The 17,178-nt window shown below is 34.1% G+C and overlaps 1 protein-coding gene across 2 annotated transcripts in view; it reads right to left on the bottom strand.

Annotated features, from left to right (window-relative positions):
* Positions 1–1,779: 1,779 nt before the first annotated feature.
* Positions 1,780–17,178, bottom strand: part of LOC117334096 (nuclear mitotic apparatus protein 1-like) — a 56,285-nt gene continuing 40,886 nt past the window's right edge. The window contains exons 28-41 of one of the 2 annotated variants that reach the window (XM_033893544.1): positions 16,902–17,052; positions 14,443–14,608; positions 13,903–13,998; positions 13,600–13,723; positions 12,939–13,103; positions 12,242–12,445; positions 11,524–11,703; positions 11,077–11,121; positions 7,879–7,973; positions 7,090–7,201; positions 6,560–6,675; positions 6,139–6,228; positions 5,698–5,970; positions 1,780–5,160 (exon numbers count right to left, since the gene is read on the bottom strand). In XM_033893544.1, coding sequence (XP_033749435.1) covers positions 4,899–5,160; positions 5,698–5,970; positions 6,139–6,228; positions 6,560–6,675; positions 7,090–7,201; positions 7,879–7,973; positions 11,077–11,121; positions 11,524–11,703; positions 12,242–12,445; positions 12,939–13,103; positions 13,600–13,723; positions 13,903–13,998; positions 14,443–14,608; positions 16,902–17,052 — 2,079 coding nt within the window. In that variant the 3' untranslated portion in view covers positions 1,780–4,898. The remainder of the gene's footprint in view (positions 5,161–5,697; positions 5,971–6,138; positions 6,229–6,559; positions 6,676–7,089; positions 7,202–7,878; positions 7,974–11,076; positions 11,122–11,523; positions 11,704–12,241; positions 12,446–12,938; positions 13,104–13,599; positions 13,724–13,902; positions 13,999–14,442; positions 14,609–16,901; positions 17,053–17,178) is intronic. The other variant, XM_033893545.1, reaches the window with a different exon arrangement.

Genomic DNA, 17,178 nt, shown 5'->3' on the forward strand with positions numbered 1-17,178 from the left:
ATAATGACAATACATGTATTATATTAAAATATATATAAATATGTAAACATGTACACTAAAAAAAACCAAGCAGTATGCATGTATCTCGAGCACAATCTGGTTTTAGAAAAGGATACTCAACCACTGAAAATATTTTCATACTACATGTTCTTATCTCTATCTATTTCTCTAAAAATAAAAAACTATACTGTTCATTTATTGATTTTAAAAAGCGTTTGATACGGTGTGGCGTATCGGATTATGGAGAAAAATGCAGACCTCTTCCCTCACGGGTGAAATTTTCAAAGTTATCAATAATTTATATAATAACACTAAATCATGTGTTCGAAACGGAAGTGAGACATCTGATTTGTTCACGTGTAACGTGGGTTTAAAACAAGACGAAAATTTGTCACCATTTTTTTTCTATATACCTTAACGATTTAGAAGATTATCTTCAACAAAATAATGGTTCTTGTTTGCAAGAAATTGATAGTTTATGTGAACATACTCTTGGTGTATATGTTAGATTATTTGTCAAGAAGCAGACTTTAAATGGCTTAGCTACATAAAACAAATACTTAATGATACTGGTTTTAACAACATTTGGATATACCAAACCCCTTGCACATTAAATAAAACTGTTTTTAAAACACTGCTTAAAAGACGTTTATGTGACCAATTCATTCAAAACTGGTTTTCTACTATCCAATCATCGTCTCGTGGACAATTTTACTCTATCTTTAAAAAACAGTTTAACATTGAGTCTTACCTAATTAAGCTTAATTCCCAAGAGCGCATTATTATCAGCAAATTTAGAATGTCAAATTTAAAGTTACCTGTTGAAACTGGTAGATGAATTGGTATACCATGTAATGATCGTAATTGCTTATTATGTCATAACGGTATTGGTGATGAATACCACTATTTATTTCAATGCAATGATATTTTAGTGACAGAGTTTAGACACAGATACATTCCAAATTATTACTATATAAATCCAAGTTTAACTAAAATCGAAGGTATGTTTGAAATATGAAACAAGTCATTATTATCTAGAGTGAGTCATTTCCTGAAAATTGTAGAAAAACTTTGTATTTCAAGTAGATAATAGATAAGTATATTATTTCATGTTGTATTGTAGTTATTATACAATTTGTATGTATAGTGAGATAACATTGTTTATAACATCGTTAGTATATACACTCTTGTATTTTCATGTTATTACCCTGTAAGCTTTGTACATTGTTTTGTCATATTGACCTCTTGTTACACACTTTGTGAATAGTGAATAAAATCTTTAAATCTTGAATCAGGTGAGTTGATTTACCTGTGTTCTGATTTACCTGTGTTCTTACACTGAGGATATTTCTGTAACAGACTATAACTCCCTATCAACACACCTTAATCCCTATGTAAACACCCCACCCTAACCAGAGTTGGTGTTCGGGGAAGACCCCCTTTAACATACCTACCATCAATGATTTAAAATGTTTCAACACATCAAAGTTAATTCCATTCAGATTTTGATAGCGAAATTGCAGATGACAGCTTGGCCTGTTGATTGACCATAGATAACAAAGAATCTACAATGCAACAATCCAGTACAAACATTAGGCTAAACAAAATTAATTACTTGATTCTCAGGCCAATTTTTCTGAAAAGAGATGAGGCAGTGAGTGAATTTCTTTCATTGTTTTATTGGTGAAAAAACAGATAAGGTAGGGCCCGAGAACCAAGTAATTATTATATTTTGGCCTTACCAGTACATTAGGATCCAAATACATAACAACTCACTTCTCCAGTTACCATGTATACTTTATTGTATATATATTATATAATTAACATAGCAGTGTAAAAATATTAACTGTGTAGACAACAGAATCAGGATTAGTGAGCTTAGTTTGATGTAAATGTACTCAGAATGGGTAATCTTTGTGGCGAGATTGGAACAACCTCTAACATTGAGTTTGCATGTTTTGCCTTTAAATCTTCATGTTGTGCAACGACATTTAAATGTCATGTAGAGGATTAATAGTAAGAAAACAACACAAATATGGTTTATTTATATACATTCCCTAAAGGAAAATAATGCATTCTATCTTTTTTGAAATATGAAACCTTTTGATTTTGAAACAAATGTACTGGAAGACGAGTGTTTCTGGCAAGTTTATATTTAGAATATCAGAAAAATAACAAAGTAATTATACCAAAATAATTTCGACTTAAATCTATAACCAAACACCTAATTCCAATAAAGAGCAGCTACAGGCGTGATTCCGACATACATACAGTATTAATATGAAAGCAGACTGGTTAATAACAACATACTGTACACAATTTTGCATTACGCATTTGTTTGTGTTTTTCAATATGATGATGAATCAATTTGATGATTTTTCCTTGTACAACAGAAGTCACTGTGACTGTCTGAACCAACCTGATAGTGTTAAATAAAATATAAAAGGTATGAACACAAAACATTTTTTTTTTAACGAGACAACTTAAAATACTGAGTAGACTGTGTTTTGCACCAATACCCTATATGACAGTGGACGGATTTGACAATGATTAGCTGGGATAAACACAAAACCAGTTATTATTATGGTACATGAAAAAAAGACATTAACTTTACACCTGGAATCAATAAAAACATCAGTATGAACACATGCAATATTGCAAATTTGCAGTTGTGTTTGTTTTTTTATACCTAATTGTGCTACATACAAAACAATGTTAAATTGGCTTATGAAGTATTTCTATTTACCTAAAAGTGTTTTTCCAAAAGTAACAGTGTATTGCTGTTTTGACCAATTATCCACTAAGTGATTTTGACCAGTTATCCACTAAGTGATTTTGACCAGTTATCCACTAAGTGACCAGCTGATGTTTATTACCAAAAGCTACAATCTCATTTATCAGGATGTAGAAAAGACTGCCTCAGTGAAAAAAATCTTGTCCTTTTCAAGACAAACAACAATCTCAATAGGATAGTATTGCCCCAAATTTTTCCAACAACTTTAAACAAGAACAAAAAGTAAATACATGTTAATGAATACATGCATTATCAAGTACATTATGAACATAGGTAAAATATAAACCTGTGTTGCACACTTAAATAAATGATCTAAATTACACCTGAGAAATACTCTGAGTGCAGATACTGGCTTTCAACTTATGAGACATCTGATCTGATCCATAGGATATTCAACTTGACAGATTTAACTAAACTCTTATATTAACTAAGTATATTACCACACCTATAAAATCGAAATTGATTGTTCAATCCATCTGTAGAAATCACAACAGTAATTAACTCATTTTAACACAAATTAAAATTCTAACACTATGTCATGAAATAAAACAGTGAAACAGTTTAAGAAATAAGATGAAGAAAATCCCTGTAAAAGCCTTGGATAAATGTTTTACTGAATACTGAGCCTTTAGTATGAATGCAGTTATAGTTTCAAGGCCAACTCAGGACAATTACTGTTTGTAAGTGTTCAGGATAAACGGATGGAACATGATCAACTACATATTTTATCTTTTAAATTAATAATTTAAATATATAAATAATTATTATAATTTAATATTAAAATGAATATAAATTGTAAATAAAATGTATATATAAACAGAAATCTGTTACCTACAGTAACAATGCTATCACATTTTGTATCACAATATGGACGGAAATACACCGAGAAAAAGGACCTACCCAACTTCCTTTCTCAAAGTGCTTGTCTGATACCACAACTTAATTACTTATACTAAAAAATAAGTTAAAATAATAAAAGAAATAATTTTTGTTAAATGATTACAGTAAAATTTAGTTGTAGAATTGACTTTTAATAATGTTAAATATATTTGGATGGGTAATGGAATGTTTGACATATATCGGACAATGACACAAGCAACGAAACTGGAATGTAAGCTATGAAATTTGTAAAATGTAAATGAAAATGTATATTTCCTTTTAATATCTCTTGTGTACATTATGTATTAAAATGTATATTATAAAACTTTCATGAACATATGTTTCATGAGCTCTAACAGTGCTATAATGCACAATGTCAGAGGAGCAAAAATGTATATGAATGATAAAGTTATATAAAAAAATGACATCACCGAGTAATTAGTTGAATCTTCAAACAGATGTACACAAAAGATGAAAGTAATATTTAATGAAAGATTTCCATATATCCTATTCTATTTATACACTGGCTCTTTTCACACCAAATGCAGGCAGGAGAGGATATATCACTGATACACCACATCATTTCACACAATTGTTTTTCAAAACAATAATAAGTAAACTGTCCGTGAATACTATTTTTTCATGTGGTGAAGAAAGCAGTGAGCAACATTTGTGTTGATAAGGTAATTCTAGAATCAATATATTTCAGATTGTATTTGATTATTAATCAAATGTCCGACAGCTGACGAATGATTCATGCATACAGCAAGCATCTCCTTTTTACATGATCAAAAATTCATTCATGCATATTAAATACCAAGCATACCTGAGGTATGAAAATACTTTTTGACTGTACAGATATCGAATCGCTGTATGAAATACATGTATGATGTATGATATTTGGCATATTTCATTCATCAAATGTAATTATCATTTCTCTAAGGAAATTTGCATCACATTGAATTGTTGCATAATTCATTGGGCGAGACAGTAGCTCAGTATACTGTTACGTCCTAACAAGTATTTATATTTCACATTTCATTAACGTTAAATCTCTTTCTTAGTTTTCTTCAAAAGGAGAGAAGACTTCTCCTTTGAAACCAAAACACATGTAAAATGACGCCTTAGAGTTATAATTTGAGAAGTGACGACACACTATGTCCTACATGGAACATTAAGTTATTAAGTCCATGTTCTCTAGTTATATTATTGTTATAGCCAGTTTCTATTTCCGTGGTGACCCTGTCCCTATCGTGGGCTTGGTAGGGGAGGAGCCTGTGTAAGGAGGGATCACCATTGGCCCAGTGCTATTGAAGGACAGGTCACTGGCCAGAGAATTGTCGGGAGAACCTCTGTAGTCTGTCCTTGGTGAGTACAGACTCTTCTGAGGGTCATCATAGTATCCACTGGCAGCTAACATTGCCTGTGCCTGTGTCTGTGACTTAGCGATGATTTCATTGATTGCTTCCATCCGTGATTTGTACTTCCTGTGAAAAAAGAAACATTTTTCAATGAATTAAAAGCATTATATGAAACATAATCATTGATATCAAGTTATGAACTCAAAAAAAATCAAACAACCCCTTTAAATAACAAGAGCTGCTGTAGAACAGCATAACAGCTCATCTCGCAAATGTTTGTCAATAAATACCAGTAATCAAAATACATACATTCATTTGGTATTATTTTGCATACTGGATAAATAAGATTTATATTGTGTACATGACCGAATTAACTTGTTTTACTCAACCTTAATTGACATAGTTCATGAATAGCTGAAAACCCGTGATATGTTCAAAAATTGGAAAAATGTCGAAATCCAAAACATGTCAAATATCAGTACCCTACTATACTCCTATAACATAAGAGGCCGCTGGTCGGCTCTTTTTCTATCGGATATTATTTTGCCGACTGCGACATTCATATTATGTTTTTATGAATTTAAACAAATTTTTTAAGCTTACATATCTTGGCTATTTCAATCTAACGGCCATATGTAATACATGTTTCCAAAAAACACCTACTTGTCAGAGGTTACATTGTCTCTGCGCCGCATGGCGTGGTACTGATGTCTCAATCTCTGATTGTCTTCCTCAAGTGCCTGAAGTGAAGACTTTGTTATCTGGTGAACAGCTTTTTCTGTACTCAGCTCTGACTCGAGATCTATAACACGTTTTTTGTATTTACTCAACTGCTTCCCATCCCTGTCCTTGGAGTCCAGTCCACCAGATTTCTGGGACTCCATGTGTTCATGGAGCTGGCGGTTCATGTCCTGTATCAAACGGTTCAGGTCCATCCTGATAATACAAAGACCAAACTTAAAATCAGGAAATTGAAAATGAACATGATTTGAAAGATACAGGGGAGGAGAGTCATACTTCTAGTGATCCGATGTTGTAAAGCTACATTGAATGAGTTATCATATTTCAGGTCATAGAAACAATTTAGATGCCTTGCCAACCTACCACATTGATTTCTCATTGTCTCCTGCCTCTTCTGCTTTCTTGGATAAGTATATCTTCATTCTCTTTAGCTCTTCCTCCTGGGCAGCAAACCTACAATGGCAAGAGACAAACCTTTGATTCAGGAGATATATAACTGGTTAATTCGGTAAAGCAACTTAATAATTATCATACATACCTGGTATTTCTTACAACCTGGTAATCAAATTTCAAACCATTACCAGTTTTATATAACCCTTAAAAGGGTAAATAAATGCAACGCTGTCAACTACAGGAAATCAATTGCATGAAAATATATATAAAAAATAATTAAAAAATACACATATATATATATAATATTCTAGAATCCTTTGTACAATCAAGTTTCTTTATTGTTAAGAATTGGTTTATTGTAATTTGTGTACATCACAGTGCGTCTCCTTACTTGGAAGAGAGCTTTGATTGCAGCTCCTCCTCAGCTTTGCGAGCATCATCTGCACGGCGAATTTTGAGTGTGTATTCCCTGACCTGATCCTCCTGACTAAGGATTGTCTCCTGTAGCTGTGGGTACAAGGAACACAATGATGAACAAAACTCATGTTGGTATCACAATGACTACTCCTACATACTACAATGAGATTGTATGTGATGCTTATCCTATTCACACTCTGCATTTACAATGTAACATTAATAATCTTGAGGTATTTCATTGATTAGTTAAAATAGGGAAATTTAAGGGAACCCAATACTCTGGACTAATTAATGCTGGAGGGACAACTCCATATACCTTTCAGATGTTGACAAGTGTATCCAAAAGCATCCTTCTTTCAATTGAGTTATATAAATCAAAGCCTTTAACTGTCAAAATTCTATTATTAACTAAGAAAATAACTGACTCATGACAACGTAACTGCTGTGCCCAATCTCAAATACTTTACATATCTTTAGATTGGACTGAATGACAAAGGTCATTACCTGAAGGTTTTCCTTGTTTTTCATGGCAAGTTGGTCTCTGGCCCTCTCTACATCAGCTGACAACAACTGATTCTGCTGGATAACTCTGACACGGTCCTCCTCTATAATCTCACTAACAAATAGAAAAAGGAAAACATTTATGACAGAAATTTTAGATTTTATCCAACATTAACAATCATCAGATCAAAATTTTTTGATGAAATTTTGGAACCCAATAATTGATCAAACGTTGTTGTGACGTTATCAAGAAAGTCATACTGTACAATCATGAATACTAAATTAAAAAAAAAAGTTTGATCATGTGCTTTATGCAGATAGTCTTTTGTGTGTTTTACCTGGTAAGTAAAAAAATAATTGTTTGCCATACATCAAATGTTTTACCATGTGTTTTAATATAACTAGTCTAGAGCTTAATTACACTTGGCATGTTGATAATCAAGCATTTTTACATGCCTAAATAAATGTCCCCTGTTTAGTGTAATAACACCAATTATTATTATATGATATAAATTGTACCACGAAAACATAACAATAACAGGTGTACAGTCATAGAAATCTGACTAGCTGTTGGTTTCTTAAAATTGTTTCAATGGTGACTTCATGGCATCATAGACCAATTAAATTGTCAAATGTCATCATAACTTAGGTTTCAAGTCCAACTTAATGAAATGTTGTTTACAGGGATATTTATAAGATTTATATTTTTTTCAGAAAAATATGAGTATAAAATAGAATAAGTTAAAGAAAATAGCCCTCCCCCCTCAAGCCAGTAATGTGTTAAATACTCACAGCTGTTGTTTTAGTTCTGTTGTAGTTTTCTTAAGTTTGGCGTTTAGTTGTTGCTTTTGACTCTCCAGTATCTGTCGGAGTTTACCAATTTCATTCTGTAAAAAACACACACATGTCACTTCAATACTGGGGGAAGCTAAAATAAAGGACACAAGATGAGGAAATAATACCTTATAAGAAAATGAGAGGCCCATCACTAGTCATAAAACAGGGTGTTAGAGATACATGTACATCGTACAAGGTGATTAGAAAAATTAATATTGGCTATAATATTTATGGTAATACACAAGCTTAATGAGTAACAATTTAAAGTTTTCCTTGTAAATTACACAAAGCAAAATTGAAATCCTTAAGGAAAATGAAATTCAAAGAAACTAGGCTGATAAAGCTCTTTTCTGAATTTGTTCAGTTGGAACTGTTGTATTTGCATCAACAACATTTATTGCAAACCTAGTTCTTTGCCATGCACTCTACTTTCTCTGTCTTACTATACCTATTATCTAAATCCAACACACATGAAAACTACTCTGTCTTATATTAACTAATTTCATGTTTCTGGAAAGGGAATTGATATGCCTGTGCCTACTCCATTTTACTGTTTTAATAACTAAAAATTGACAATATCATTAAGATACAATAAATAGTTGATAATTAAACAGTTAATGCTAAAAACAAAACATTCACTACAACAGCAGAAAGATTAGTCCATGACAGAAGGAAACAGGTTTAGTCTGTATATGTTAGAAGCATCCAGTACTACATCTAAGTTAACTGTTTTTCAATCACAAAAACAGCTATAGGTTAACATCCACACCATCTTGTAATACATGCACTAGGCAGGATAAAATCTCTTTACTCTTTCCGTACTTTGTGTTCTCTCCGGATTCCGTACCAGAAGAAGTTATTAGTCTCGCCCCCAGAAGTTTAAACAAAATGGCATACAACATGTGCAATTTGGTGCATTGTATTTTTCAAATAGAAACACAAAGGTTAGTGTTATCTTTCTACATTACTAAGAAATATTTAACTAAATAATATCTAGATGTCAGATTAAACACTTTTAAACATCCGAGACAATGTTATGTAAAATGCAAATGTAGCAATTAAGCCGCCATATTGTTTACATTAACAACATATTAAGAAAACATCACCATTATACTCTAATGGAAAAGACACGCAACCCAAACGAAATAAAGACGAATATATCAACCAAAAATGTTTGTTTCAAAAGTGTTCAACGTGTTCAATGTCATTGCATCGGAGGATTGTATATGTCGGGTGATGTTTTCAACAAATCAACATTTTAATAACGTCAACTTAGTCTGTCGACTATAGTCGACAGGGGGGAAGAGGGAGCTTGAAATTATGTCGACTATAGTCAACAACGGGGAAGAGGGAGCACATTTTTATGTCGACTATAGTCGACAACGGTACTGAAAGATTAAAAAGGAACCAATAAAAATACAGAGTTTGGCTAATAAGTTAATTATTAAGCACTGATGAGAATAATTCTTCCAGATTAAAGTTATGTCACGTGTATGATATAACAACATCAAAGTACCCAGAGCTACAGATACCTATTATATATCTGTAATACTGACAACACTAAGAATGTATAGTTTACAGGATTATAATAAAGTATGTGAATTGAAGTTATATATTAAGAGCAAATCTAAAGTGAGTGGGGGCTCACAAAGATATATACATCTATCCCTATCGTCTATTAAAATGGTATATAATATTATGACTGAAATGATTTTTCTAAAATAGTATAGTGTGACTTTTGACCATTTGAATACGGACCAATTGTCAACCACATCTGATTTAGAATCAAATGAGCTAAGTCTGCTGAGGGGTACATATATTGTATATATTATATATTGTACAAAAGAATTGGGCTATTGACGGAATCATGCACACACCCAGACAGATCTAGAGAAAAAGCAGTTACTACAGTGTATATACCCCTTTACTCTGTAGGAGGAGGTTAGGAAAGGAAGTAGTATATGGAAAGAATCACAAATACAGGTATAGAATCTGATGTACAAAGATGAATTTGACATTTGTTACATGTGATAGATATGATGAAATTGTTATGTATACAGATTTGTTTGTTTTTGTTTAACGTCCTATTAACAGCCAGGGTCATTTAAGGATGTGCCAGGTTTTGGAGGTGGAGGAAAGCCGGAGTACCAGGAGAAAAACCACCGGCCTATGGTCAGTACCTGGCAACTGCCCCACGTAGGTTTCGAACTCCCAACCCAGAGGTGGAGGGCTAGTGATAAAGTGTCGGGACACCTTAACCACTCGGCCACTGCGGCCCCATGTATACAAGTAATATATACCGTATTGGACTTAATTTAAAGTGCATGTGCATTCATAAAAAGCATAAAAAGGGTGACCTTAATAAAACTCTAAACATGGAAATGCTTCTACGTAAATTCAGATGGAAAAATAACAACCTTTTTTTTTCATCAACATAATATTATTAAATTATCTCTATGTAGGAAAAACAATCCAGTCTTTGTTTAAAAGACAGAAGATCATACATGTATAAGCCGATCAGTGAGGTAAGGAACTTTTATCTGTATCAATTTGCCCTGAAAAAAGCAGGAGTGTGGTTGCAGGGGCAGGGGCAGTAATTAGGTTAATTATAGTTGTATTAATGATAAAAATTATTAATGCCATAAATTAATGAAGAAATATAGTTTGAATCATACACATTAAAACAAGATATCTGTTTATGCAATATGAATTCACAGTTTCCTGCTTTACCTCGACCCCCCCCCCCCAAAATGACCCAAAAAAGCTAGCTAAAAGACTTTAAACCTATATTGCGCCAGTGGCCAGTCAGCTGGACGGACTGAATCGGGGTAAAACTGTATGCCCCTGACAAAGTTGTACGGAGGCATACAAATGTAATCATTTATATACATGTACAAAATGTATAATGTTAAAAATAGGACCTTTACAATTATAAGTAATCTGATTATCTCCCTTGTCAGTATCCTGTACATTTTTCTATGTTGTGGTTCTATAACAATAATCTCATGAAATTGTTTTGGCAGCAAACAGACAAATGCAAAATGATAAGCCAAGCAAAATAGAGGAATCTGTTGCTTTAAGAAACATCAATTTTCAATCCATTGTTATCACTGATGTGAGATGCCTCACACACACACACAGGCTATAGAGTACCATTGGGAGAGGCTCCAGTAGGATCTCCTCATCAATCTCAAACTCCTAAAGTAAGAAACACATCCAAATCACATACACACCGAGTTTATATAGTTTAACAACATATTAGGGTTCTTGTCGTGAGAACTATTAAGTTTGTGTACCCGGTCGGTGTAGAGATGTTATATTCCAACATGTTTACTTTCCTGTAGTAGAGGTATATATACCATACTGTTTGAGTGTAGATTACTTCCCATTGTACACTACATGACTGTTTAATGATAACTTTCTTGTGTAAGGTGTCTATCAAAATTCATTAAGACTATGATAGTGTTTTAACATCTAAGTTTTCAATATTCAAATGTCTTCCTGAAGTTACAGAAAACCTGCCTAACAATAAAAACCTTGTATAATTGTAAATGTTTCGTTAGAGAACTGTATGTTACCCACAGATTGTTGGGTAGTTACCTGTTGAAGTTCTAACTGATCCTGTTTGGCCTTTGTTGATGACTCCTGTGTATAAACAGTGGCTTCCAGTTCCTGTTGCTGGTCTGACAGACGTTTGGCGCGATCCTTCTCTGTTTTCACCATCTGTTCCGTTTTTGTCAAAGTTGTGGCCATTTGGTTCAATTTTTCTTCAGATAAAAACTACAAGATACGATTTACAAACCTAAACGATTTACAAACCTTATTGGCTTCCGAATTTTATAAAGCTGATTATATTTTTCAGTAAATATCCAGGAGCGTAAACTTTCATATTTTGAGTAAAAACACAGACACATAATTATATTGAAGATCTAAGTAGAGAAATGTACGGCCCAAGTCAATAGCTCATAATTAGATATGTTACATGATACATATGTATGCTGGAACTAAACATCAAATCTGTTACTGACAGGATTCTATGTTAAGAAAGTGTCTGTTGAAACATTTGGTACCATGTTACATATCTCAAACTTTTGAACCATGATCCATCACATACTAAGTGGTAGTTAAGATAAAAAAAAAAGAAAATATACAACAATTAATAAACCAAAATCAGGAAGGCATAGTTTTTTTAACATAATTTTTTAAACCCTTTTGTTCAACACAAAATTATTTCTAGATTTTATGAAAACAAGTTCATTTTATTTCCAGGAATCCAATCTGGCCAACCAATTGATGGCGCATAAAAAGGATAACACACCTTATCTTTCCGTAGCTCGTGTAACTGGGATTGTACCGACTCTGCCCTTTGTTCTGCAATTTTGCGACTCGTCATCTCCTCCTGAAGGCGCTCTTTAGTCTCCTCAAGTGATCTCTCCTGCATCCTACTGTTGATCTGAAGTTTGTCACGACTATCAATGGCGGACGCCAGACTTGACTCCACAGATGCCACTCTAGTCTGAGCCTGAAGTTGAACATTTTAAAGATAAAATGACGGATAATTAATTCTGAAATTGCAGATTAAGGGCTAACTTAATGCAACCTGCTCCTTAAAAGGGGCAGAACTTCTCGTGAAGAAAACATCAGGTGAATTACAAGTGAAGAATTCCCTTGGGTCCTGATAATGTGCACCCCCTTTTACAGAAGTTGATCGAGTTACTTTAACTTTACAGTAAACAGAATTTCCCTATAAATCTCTGTGAACTCTCAGACACCCTGATTCCAGCATGCCCCATTATGTTGGAGGGATGGGGTACAAGATGCTGGTCTTTAAGTTGAGAATTTTGATACAATAACGGTTCATATTGTTGTGATACATATCTCAATCTCAGGCTGACAAACTCAGCAAGCCTCACGTATCTCAACTTAAGATCTCCCTCACCTCCAAGGGGGTGAAAGATTATGTCATTAGAATATGAGATGTCATTACACCATTGTCACTACTCCAGTATCACTACCTGCATCAGGCTGTCTTTTAGGTAGGATTTCTCCCCATCATACTGGTTTCGTAAGTCGTTGTTAGTCTTCTCCAGGACAAGGATCTGGTCAGTCAGCTTCTCCTCCTGTATCCTCATCTTATCCCGTAGAGCTGAGTGGTCCAGCTGGAGAGTGGACAGACTTTCCTATGGGAAACAGACGTGTCATTTTTATAACAGTATAATAAACTATACTATGAAGACGAAGCTGGTTAATTTAAATGAGCAGTTTGTAATCAAATCATCTTTTGTCAAAAGAAATTGTTTTGAACTTTAACAGCGTAAACTTTAGTAGCACCCATTAGTATATTTGGAACCAATTCTTTCTGCAACAACATTAAATTATCTGTCTATGATGACTGGATATTCAGCCAGAGAAATTATTAAATACCAGGTAGTCTTGGAGAAGCGTTATAGGGAAGCCATGGATTGAAGGCTTAATGTATTTTGAGGAGAGTGTTTCTAAAGTTATCTTCCAGAAAGTACATTGCATGCAAGAACAGTTCAATGCATGTGTGTTTCTTACAACATAGTAACATTTTGATAGCTTTAATAATTCTACAAACAGCTACTTTCCATAAGCTCCAACAATCTAAAGGACTTTTTTCACCTATAGTGTCCCTGTATTAATGTTAATAATTACCTGCTGTCTGGCAATTGTTTCCTGTAGTGTCATGGTTTCCTTGCGGAGACTTTGTGTCAACAGATCCGTGTCACCGACTGTACTCTCCATGTGCCTCATCTTACCCTCCAGCTCCACTTTCTCCCTACAATTTGCATTGCATTACTAATTTTTAGAAGTTTGATAATTAAGCAAACCTAAATCAATATTCATATTAGTATAAAGCACAATGTGTTTAATAAGTTACTTCATTTAGTTATCAATTCAATAGCCATTAGTCAAAAAATCAGTTAATAAAAGTTTCCTCTGTGTGTGAATACTGACTTGTTAGCATCCTCAAGCTCTTTCAGTGTACGTCCAAAACTGCTCAGCTGTGCTTCCTTCTGTTTGAGCTCTTCCTTGAGGACAGAATTCTCCTCTCTTTAAGATTAGATACATTTTTTGTATTATATAATCATAACCAGCAACAAGGAAAACTGATAATAAATTAGTCTGTGGAGGATTGTTATGGTACCAGTTACATATTTATGTATATACATACATGTATAGTGAGATTCAGGAATGTTTACAATTTCATTAGATTAAGTATACCCACAATCAGAAAGACAGATGTATACACTTTTTTTTAGCAATATCAGCTGAAAATAATACAGATATTAAATTAGAGTTTAATATAATAATCATTTCGTAATTCTAAAACCAAATCATATTTTATTCATTGAATGTTTCAATGATATAGACAATCCTGGTCAATGTTACTATCAAACCAGGTGTGTTCTTCTATAAAGAATACTGATGGAACATACTTGATGATTTTGTATAAACACAATCCTGGTCACAATCCTAATAAACCTAATAACGTACCTGGTGACGTCGAGGTCGCGCTCTGTCGATGTGTTCTCCCGCTCCAAACTGTGTTTCTGAAGAGTCAGCTCCTTCTGCATTTGCTGCTCAGTTCGGTCACATTTACTTTGTAGTTCAGCAATTGTTTGGTCCCTCTCACTAAGTCGCCGGATCATTGAATCATATTCTGAAACAATGCAATACAAATGGTATCAGACATCCATGTCAATACTTTCTGAATTTTACAATGAGCTTCCTCTTCTCCATCGAACTGTCTTAATATGAAGTTTATATTTTTCATTACTGATAGTTTTGAAGGCAATCATCATTTTGGCTGATGCTGCAATGTGTAATGTCTGTCATCAGAGTTTTTCTAAAGACAGTTCAATGCTTTATTTTATACAACAGTCTTATGTAGATTTGAATTATATTTGAGCTAAAAACTTAACTAATTCACGATGGAAAGTGCCCTGTTTGAGACCTTCTAGAACATTGTAGATGTTACCCTTGCCCTGTTTTGCAATCTACTTATAGTTACTATTCCTGCAGAGGGTCCTTTTTATTACCCACAGTAATATTGTACCTACCATGGTAGACGGTACAATTGTCCAGATTTATACCTACTAGAGTTACCTACCATGGTAGATGGTACAATTGTCCAGTTTTAAACCTACTAGAGTTACCTACCCTAGTAGATGGTACAAATGTCCAGTTGTATACCTACTAGAGTTACCTACCCTAGTAGATGGTACAATTGTCCAGATTTAGACCTACTAGAGTTACCTACCCTAGTAGATGGTACAAATGTCCAGTTTTATACCTACTAGAGTTGCCTACCCTAGTAGATGGTACAATTGTCCAGATTTATACCTACTAGAGTTACCTACCCTGGTAGATGGTACAATTGTCCAGATTTATACCTACTAGAGTTACCTACCCTAGTAGATGGTACAATTATCCAGTTTTATACCTACTAGAGTTGCCTACCCTAGTAGATGGTACAATTGTCCAGATTTATACCTACTAGAGTTACCTACCCTGGTAGATGGTACAATTGTCCAGTTTTATACCTACTAGAGTTACCTACCCTGGTAGATGGCACAATTGTCCAGTTTTAGACCTACTAGAGTTACCTACCCTGGTAGATGGTACAATTGTCCTGGGTATCATTTCACAAAGCTTCGTAACTTTAGAACGTTTGTAAGTATTTACGATAAAGTAACGCAAAACTTACGAATTTCGTAAGTGCGTTTCACAAAGGTGTTCGTAACTTTTTTCGTGTCTTACGTCAAAATCGTACGTTCTCCAGGTAAAAATATACCGCTCTCTAACTTGGAGGTAAAAAAGGACGACACTTTTGAGGTGAAAATTGTACGCCGGTCCTATTCCCGAGTCACGTACACAGACTAGGAACTTTATTTTGTTCTATCAAAACAACTGTATTATTGATAGAAGATCAATTTTTTTTTTATAAAATTCCAATTCAATATTGTTTATCATGCGGTAAAACAAACAGTAACAATGCAATTTTCACAGATTTTGCTAAATGTCCATCGATACACCTAATGTTCTTAAAATAGACTAACTATTGGCACAGTCTACGAATATGCGTACAATTAGTTTCATGACAATGTGTATTTTGCCAGCATCCCTCCTCGACATTCAAAACCCAGTTTCACCTCGAAACAATTGCTCACAAGGCATAATCGTTCTCTTATGCTAATTTGTAATTGAGTACGACATCATTTTCTGTTCAAAAGGCCATGCTTGCGCACAACTTTAAATTGTTTTCGTAAGTTACGACAGGGTGGATATGGCGTAAAGTTAAGCAAGGTTTTTGCGTAACTTACGAAAGTTCGTAAGTTACGACGTTTTTGTGAAACGCTTAGTAATTCGTAAATGTGACTTGCGCAAAATTCGTAAGTTACGAAGCTTTGTGAAACGATACCCAGGTTTATACCTACTAGAGTAACCTACCCTGGTAGATGGTACAATTGTCCAGTTTTAGACCTACTAGAGTTACCTTCCCTAGTAGATGGTACAATTGTCCAGTTTTATACCTACTAGAGGTACCTACACTGGAAGATGGTACAATTGTCCAGTTTTATAACTACTAGAGTTACCTACCCTTAGTAGATGGTACAAATGTCCAGTTTTATACCTACTAGAGTTACCTACACTGGTAGATGGTACAATTTTCCAGTTTTAGACCAACTAGAGTTACCTACCCTGGTAGATGGTACAATTGTCCAATTTTAGACCTACTAGAGTTGCCTACCCTAGTAGATGGTACAATTGTCCAATTTTAGACCTACTAGAGTTACCTACCCTAGTAGATGGTACTGATGTCCAGTTTTAGACCTACTAGAGTTGCCTACCCTAGTAGATGGTACAATTGTCCAGATTTATACCTACTAGAGTTACCTACCCTAGTAGATGGTACAATTGTCCAGTTTTAGACCTACTAGAATTATACCTACCCTGGTAAATGGCACCCTTGTCTTGTTTTAGACCTTCAACAGTTTCCCTACTGGTGGTCAGTTGAATCTGGGTGGTCTCCAACTCTTTGGTCAATACATTCACCTGTTCCTGTAACTTGGTACATGACTGCTGCTGTACATCTAGGGACTCCTGGGTAACACATAAAATAGTTAAATATTATATATAATGCTAACTAGGTGAAACATAACATTCAGGTTTTTCTATAATTAGAGATACTCATAATGGTACCAGGAAAATAGTCTAGACTTTGAAATA

Source organism: Pecten maximus, chromosome 9, assembly GCF_902652985.1.
Source record: "Pecten maximus chromosome 9, xPecMax1.1, whole genome shotgun sequence".
NCBI lineage: Eukaryota > Metazoa > Mollusca > Bivalvia > Pectinida > Pectinidae > Pecten > Pecten maximus.